Consider the following 7,287-nt stretch of genomic DNA (forward strand, 5'->3'; position numbering starts at 1 on the left):
CCCGCCGTGTCCTCAACCCTCACCTGCACGTAGTTCGTGAAGTCGGGTAAGCCACAAAACCCCTGGACTCACCCATCCCTGCCTCCTCCTCCTGCTCGTAGTCAACTTCGGTGAGGGTGATGATGAGGTTGCTCTCTCGGTCTTGGTTCACGGCGGCAGATTTATTTCCATGCACGAAGGAATGGATGTGAGTTTTGATGAACTCGTCGTCCAAAAGGGCACCTTTCCCCTTGTCCCCGCCTTTCACGGTAGCCAATTGTTGCCGGACCAAGACCCCTTTCCCGTTCAATTCGATGTAGTGCGTCTTCTTTCCCTCCTTTCGTTGGCGCCCCCCCAGAATGGGGTACTTGTCCAGGACTTTGGAGAGAGAAGAGCGGAGGACGTGAGGGGAAAGGGGAGCAGGGAAGAAGTAGACCACGCGGAGATTCATGCGGTTAAAGAGAACATCGACTCCAGCAAGCTCGACGCGTGGAGGAGACGAGCCGGCGGAAGTGGCCGGGGGGGTCGTAGGGCGCACATAGCTATCCTTAATGACCTTGATATTAACCGTCATGTCGCAGCGTGAAGGGCTGTGTCCTGTTTGATTGCGAAGAAGCAACAGAAAGAGACCAATGTCATTAGTTAAAGGAAGCTTGAATTTTGCGAGCGGTGACCACGGAGGAATAAAGTTCGGGAATCACGACGCAAAGGCATGTGAACACTACGCCATCTGAAAGTAGCTCGCCATGCATGAAAAGACAGGCAAAATTTTAGCGCCGCATCGCACAGCTCCAGCAATATGAAATCCAAATGTCTATGACGAGAGAATGGAAAATGCGACCCCATCTTCGAAATTTGACCCCATCTACAGGACACCACAGGAAGTAATAGTCTGCAGTCACCTGGAAATGAGGAATAGCAGAAAGGATGATACTCATCCCGGAAGAAAAGAGCTCTTCGAACGCCTGTGCCGTTTTCCGTATCAAGTCTCAATCCATCGAACAACATATCACTATTTAAGAACACTATACCTCAATATAAACAATATATACAAGCTATAGGTATCTTTTTCAATCATTTCAGCTGCCCTAAAAATTCCCTGCTCGGGCGTGGCCGACATGGAATCCAAATTTGAAAAACCGTTACTAGGCACACTTGCCACCTGACTCCCGGATTACTACGACCGTACTAAGGATAATCTCACAAAATAGACCTACGCGACGACAACAACTGAAATCTGAGCCATGAAACGTCATGAGGTATCAATTCAGGAGCTCTAAGGTCGATGCTTAAGCGCTTTGTTGCTTAACTTTTGAACTTCTTTGCAAGGTGTGGTCGACATGAGTGCACGGTGAACACTTCCATTTTGAAACAATAGCCAAATTCCTGAGTAACAGGGGTAGACTATAAAGTAAATTCGAGGAAAGACGAACAAGGATATGGGTTGAGAGTCCGTGGGTAGTAATCGTAGAGTGCTGAATTGTGCTTGTCAGGGTAGAGCGAACAAACGCCATAAATCGGCATTAGAAAACACGTCTCCTCATATAACACATCTCATGTATCCAGACACGCATTTCGAACGTTGATCTTTCAGCAGGAAATGCATCTGTTCCTTCCTGCTAACTCAGGGAAATAGATTCCAGGATACTTCTGGGCAACATCCTCGCAAGATAACCTCGCCGGGATAATATGCTGCCATTTTCCCCACCTTCACATCCTGCGAAACGAAAGCACTTCGCCACATCCCCGCTCGTCGTTTTTTATATTATACGGCATGGTGAAAGCACCGGAAACCGGCAAGGTATTCTCCAGGGCCAACGAGATTATCCTTTGACAGACACGGGAAGGCAGCAAGCGCAGGAGACGGGCCGACGGCTTCGGCAAGATGCATCTTTACAAGACCTGGAAACAGGGGATGTCTCTTGCTTCTTTGACCGCATATATTCTAGTGATTTAACAAGGTAAGGCCAAGAACAGTAAATGAAGAGTGAAAACTAGGGCTCTGTACGGATATATGAGAGTACTTGAGAATAAAAGAGAAGAGGGAATGATTATCTCGCTGCCATGCATTCACCGCCCAACCCCTTCTCGTTCCCCTTGCGTGGTATATATTTTCCAACAGAGCGAAAAATACCGCCGAGATAATCGTCGAGGAACTGACAGGTGGAAAGCGCCAACCAAGCAAGGATCCTAGTCATCACGGGAGCAACGACACCAGCAGCAATACCTGTCATAACGACGACAATGCGAATGACATTGGACTTGAAAGCCTGCTGACCCTTGACACCGATCTTAGGGAAATCTCAGGAGGCGCGCGGGAGGGCCAGCCGCTTGGTCTTTCACTGCAGGAGGCAATGCGTCGGACGGCTTTGAAGCAGGTGCCTGAGTGCGGTTTCTACTTTCCTCCCTTCCCCTTGTGTCTTTAATTCTCTGCCCCTTAGTTTCCGTTCAAGATCGATAGTTTTATGTAGGTGTGCCTGTTCGTTATTGCTAGATTTCCTTTCTCTGTCGTTTGTCGATTTTCAGCCTTTACCTGCCTATCCCTCCCTTCCCCCCTGCGCTTACTCACTGCCTATTCCTATTATAAACATGCATTTTGCTACACCCTTGTTACCTTTCTAGGGCATTCCCCTCGAACAGCTGCAACATATGCCATCGGAGACCCTTCACTCGCTTCATTGCCGTGCCCGCTCCTTCGTCCGACGTGTCCTGACTGCAGCAGCAGAAATGCAAGCCGGGGGCGAGAGAGAAGAGAAATGCACGGCCGATCTTGCCAAGGTAGAAAATAGAGGAAGAGAGGGGGCTCCGGAAGCGGAAGGACAAAGAGGGCCCGCGCGCGTCCTGCTCGTCTCCCACGGCGGCTTGCTCCTCCAGATGTTTCAGAAGGTAATTGACGTGCTCGTCCCTGTTTCATGCTCACTCTTCAACGTATTTGGCACGATTCTCTTTTGTTTCTTAAAGGCGTTTTTGAATATGTAATATGCGATGCAATTCATGAATACCATTACATTTTTTGGGGTTTACGGTGCTTGCCCCTTCGAGGAGACACCCATCCCTCTCTTTTGTATTTTTTGTCAACCCTCTGCCCTCAAAATCCTCAATTATCGGCCGCTATGCTACACGCTCTTGTCACGGCCTTTCTTCGCGCCATTTGTCAGGTTTTCAAGTTTTACACAGTGCAAAAAGTCTTAAATGCCTCCATAAGCGTGGTTGAGGCCTACCCTCTTGCGGGGTCCAATAATTTGGCGAACAACGAGAGATATGAAGGGAAAGGAGGAGCTAAAGAGGGGGAAGAACAAGACTCACAAGCGGACACCTGCCAATTAGCCTCTGACACTCTCTCCTCTCTGGGTACGGAGGATGGGAAGAAAGGGCAAGGAAATGAGGGAGGAAAGGTTGAAGGGCTGGAGGAGGAATTTATTTTTCAAGCGCGGTCCCTGAATGACGTGGCGCATTTGCAGGCTTCTGGCTTGGTGACATCGAGGAGCACGGCTTTGTAGGGGCTATGGGGTTGGAAACATATTTTGGGGAGGGAAAGAAGGGCGGCTGGATTTCAAAAAGAGATCTTTTTTGGAAATATCAGTCAGTCTAGATAGCTTTAAATAGCCAGGCATGGGCGCATTGATAACAAGGCTGTGGTCTGAAAGTGGACCAGACTGGTGTATATGCTGCAGTCGTGTCTGTGCGGGTGTGCACTGACATGCTTTGTAGAAATGACTGGGAATTTTGTAGAGTATATCGGAGAGGAGGACCAAACATGCGAAATAAAGAAACAGAAACGGGCCAGGCTTAGTTTTTGGAACATGAAAAATAGGGAGGATTGGGAGTCCAGAGGGTAAAGGGTGGGGTATGACATGGGTGTATGATCAATGCGGGATGGGGAACATGGGGATGTTTCAAGGGAAGCGATCGACAAAGCAACAACCTGCGTGGATATTGGCAATTCTCGGTAGGATGAAGGACAGTGGAGAATTGAATGGGTCAATGCACCGATCTCACCGTCCTCATTGCGAACGGTCAAGAGTTGTGACTGACGAATAGAAAAAGGTTAAAACGATGATCGAATGCACTTGCTACAGGGAACAATACCCTCGAGTATTCCTATCGAAAGCCAAAATTCCCTTAAGGCTCAAAACAGACCCGCCCAGCCACCATTCACAGCCAGGGTCCCCTTGCAGGAGGAATCAGTACTTCCGTTATGCTTTCTACGACCCAATTTATGTTTCAATCGAGACTTTTCTCTATGTCACCGCAATACACCACCTATGATTCCCCTCCCAAAAATCGTGAAGATGTAGTGCCGTCCCCCGTCTGTTTTCAGCCCCCATCTTCCTCTCTCCCCTCCTCTAATTCCGCCTCCCTCACTGCACGCGGACATCGCAAAGGATGCTCACATGGTCCGAGGGCGCCTGCCAGGACGGCAACGCCGTGTCCTGACCCGCCTCCTCCCTGGTCGGCATGGCGCCTACCGACAGCACGGAGAAGCTCGCACCGGAGGGATCCAATGGGACTGGGGCCTCCGACTCCAAGAAAATGTAATCCAAAGTCTCGACAAAGCCCTAATATGGAAAAAAGCGTGGAATAATGGCACCGGTGGGCGGATGGAGACAGGGAAAGAAGATAAAATAATTTGAGCTCTTCTGCCCTTTCCCTCTATCCCCCCCGCCGTGTCCTCAACCCTCACCTGCACGTAGTTCGTGAAGTCGGGTAAGCCACAGGCACTGAAAAAAGGTCGTGTCAAGCACAGCGTGGGGATCACGTCCCCGTCTGAGGCCATGCTCCCTTTCTCCTTAGAGTTCTTCTCCTTCTCTTTTTCTTCCCGCGCCTCCACGCGCGGCGTCGCGCGGCTGGAAAGGAGAGTCTCTCTCCCCCTACTCTCCTATGAGACAATGGAGACAAGACAAGGAAAGGTTGTATGGCGCGTACGCTTGCTTAGACACAACATTTTGGTTTGCCAAACTTGAACAGCACATGACGTTCGCAATGCCATAGCATGTAGGGTGCGTGTCCAGGAATGCAGAGGGAGGAAGAGAAGGAGCAGAAAGGGAGAAAAAATAAGACCGTCATGCCTCTGGCCCCTGCGCTACCACTTACCCTGCCATCATCAACCGCTACAGCCTTCCCATCCCCTCCCTCCTCCCCGCCCTTCTTTCCCTCTTCTGCTTCGAGGACCGCCGCCGTCGCTGCCGCCTCCCCTTCCTCCTTTTCCTCTCCCTCGCCTTGCCGCTTGCCCCACCCGAAGACGTGGAGGTGCTCCCAGACTTCGTCCTCCGGGCCGATCGTCTCCCCGCGCAGGTAGCGGATCGTGGCGGTAGTGGGGGTGCTAGGAAAGGAGCGGCAGGGAAGAAGCAGGGGAGGGAAAGGGAAATCAAGAGAAGAGGGTTAGAGGAGCGAAGAGGTACGCAGCGGACGCGCTCGCATCTGGCACCCTCCCTGGCCCTTTACAGTAAAGGAGGTGGACGAGCCAAGTACCCTCCTTCCTCCTGGGCTCCCTCCTTCTCCCCCTCTCTCCCTTTCTCACCTATTCAGGTCGCCGCACAGGACCAGACGAGGTCGCACGCCGAACTTGTCCTCGATCTCGCCCTGCCGGGCAGTCATTTCTCTCACCAGGGTGGCCATCTGGACGAGGAAAGGGAGGGGGAAAGGGAGGGAGCGAGGCAGAGATAGCGAGGGGGAGGCAATTCTCAAGTGTAAGTGCTTAGCTCGCATCGAGCCTTTGCCTGATATACCCCCCGACACCAGGACATAAAGGCAATATTTCTCTTTCCTCTTTCTCTTCCTCCCCCCCCTCCTACCTGCATGAGCCGGATATGCTGCGCCATGGGATGATAAAACAGGTGGGTATTCCCCACGAGCAGGAGGCGTTCTTGCCCGTCCTCCTCCTCCTCCTACCGTGCGGTGAGGACGCTCATGAATCCATGAAGGTAACCTTTCCATGCCCCCCCTTCCTCGCCCCGTCCAGACTCTGCTTTCCTTTCCCTCACACCCTCGCCCACACACACACCTCGAGACGCAAAAGCACGATCTGTCCGACCGTCGTCAGTTTTTCACACAAAATGGCGCGAAGTGCAGGATAGCGGTCTTGGAGGGGCTAGGCAAGTGAGGAAGAAAGAAAAGAAGTGAGGTATGGAGCGCAAGGCGCGTACATAATACGAGTAGCGCGGGTAAAAATGGCCACAGAGATGCTCGGCAGCTCATTCTTTCACCCACACATAGACCTCACAGTCTTATCCTCGTGTCTATGCAGTCAGAATGAGGAAGGGGGCCACAGACTTAGAAAAAAGGGGAAAAAAAGGCGCAAAGGGGAAGACGCAGAAATCGTGTGAGGGAGAAGAGGGAAAAGAGAAAGCAGAACAGGGCAAGTGACGGGTTAAAGAATGATTACGAGGGAAGAGGCAAACCCTAGAACCATGTAATAACGGTAAATGTTACCTTGAAAGGATTATCTTTCCTGTCGAAAGCTTCCCGCATCTCGAAGTCAAACGTGCCCATACAGGCCAGGCGCTCCAGCCGGTAAAAGAGGGCGGCACCCTCGCGGGTATTGCCGCATTTGGAGTGGTGGAAGCCTGGGCGTGGCGGAGAAACACCAGGGCTCGTGAAAATGAGAGAGGGTCCTCCAGGAAAGTCGGGGGGTTCAGCCACGGGGAGGACGGGTGGACGGCATTCATTTGAAGCTTCCTGGCATGCCCTGGTTGCTTTAACGACGATCGCACCATGCCTTAATACCCGAGACTTGCGAGCACGTTACAGTCATTCCTCAAAAACGGGCAGAGGCCTGGCTTGCGAACAGGAGGTGCGTGCACGCGGAGGCAGCACAGAGGTACTTTCTTGCCTCCCTGCCTCCCTCCCTCCCTTCCTCCCTCCTTCCCTCGACGTGTCCGTCGTCTTACCTGCTAGACCTGAAGATAAGAGGACAGGGGAGAGGAGCTCGCGAAATACACGTTCGTCGACCTGGGAAGGAGGGAAGGAGGGAGGGAGTGAGGGAGGGTATCGAATCTTGGAGAGTAGAGGGACGTGGGGATGACAATGGCGGTTGCATCCTGAGTGGAAGGCAAAAGGAAGCATGAGACGGATTCCATCCCAGAATAAAAAAGGGAAAGAAAAGGAAAAGGAAGGAGGGGAGGAAAGAGGGGAGGAAGGGGGGAGGGAAGGCTTACCTCTTGGAGGCAGACCAGGTCCGGAGAGTAGGAGAGCAGCTCTTTGAGGGTAAGGAGGCTCCGGTACTCGGATTGCAAGTGGCTGGGATCCACGTAGGGATACAGGTGGGTCTGAGCCCAGGCGGAGGTTGCGTAACTGGGAGGGAGGGAG

General features: G+C 52.1%; 3 protein-coding genes across 3 annotated transcripts; 1 reads left to right on the forward strand and 2 right to left on the reverse strand.

Moving 5' to 3' along the window:
• Positions 1 to 73: 73 nt before the first annotated feature.
• On the reverse strand, positions 74 to 553 carry NGA_0187100 (uncharacterized protein; the record flags this gene model as incomplete). Its single annotated transcript, XM_005854137.1, has 1 exon — positions 74 to 553. A coding segment is annotated over one exon (480 nt), but the record flags the coding sequence as incomplete, so codon positions are not given.
• A 1,017-nt stretch (positions 554 to 1,570) lies between these two features.
• On the forward strand, positions 1,571 to 2,360 carry NGA_0187000 (phosphoglycerate mutase; the record flags this gene model as incomplete). Its single annotated transcript, XM_005854136.1, has 2 exons — positions 1,571 to 1,940; positions 2,102 to 2,360. Coding segments are annotated over exons 1-2 (531 nt in total), but the record flags the coding sequence as incomplete, so codon positions are not given.
• A 1,748-nt stretch (positions 2,361 to 4,108) lies between these two features.
• NGA_0187200 (2 -phosphodiesterase 12-like protein) lies at positions 4,109 to 7,175 on the reverse strand (the record flags this gene model as incomplete). Its single annotated transcript, XM_005854138.1, has 8 exons — positions 4,109 to 4,538; positions 4,664 to 4,858; positions 5,074 to 5,302; positions 5,501 to 5,598; positions 5,984 to 6,070; positions 6,412 to 6,545; positions 6,870 to 6,930; positions 7,137 to 7,175. The coding sequence occupies 8 exons, from the start codon at positions 7,173 to 7,175 to the stop codon at positions 4,341 to 4,343; spliced, it is 1,041 nt and encodes a 346-aa protein (XP_005854200.1). The 3' UTR covers positions 4,109 to 4,340.
• Between the last annotated feature and the right edge of the window lie 112 nt (positions 7,176 to 7,287).

This window comes from Nannochloropsis gaditana (assembly GCF_000240725.1).
Source record: "Nannochloropsis gaditana CCMP526 unplaced genomic scaffold scaffold611, whole genome shotgun sequence".
In the NCBI taxonomy this organism is placed as follows: Eukaryota; class Eustigmatophyceae; order Eustigmatales; family Monodopsidaceae; genus Microchloropsis; species Microchloropsis gaditana.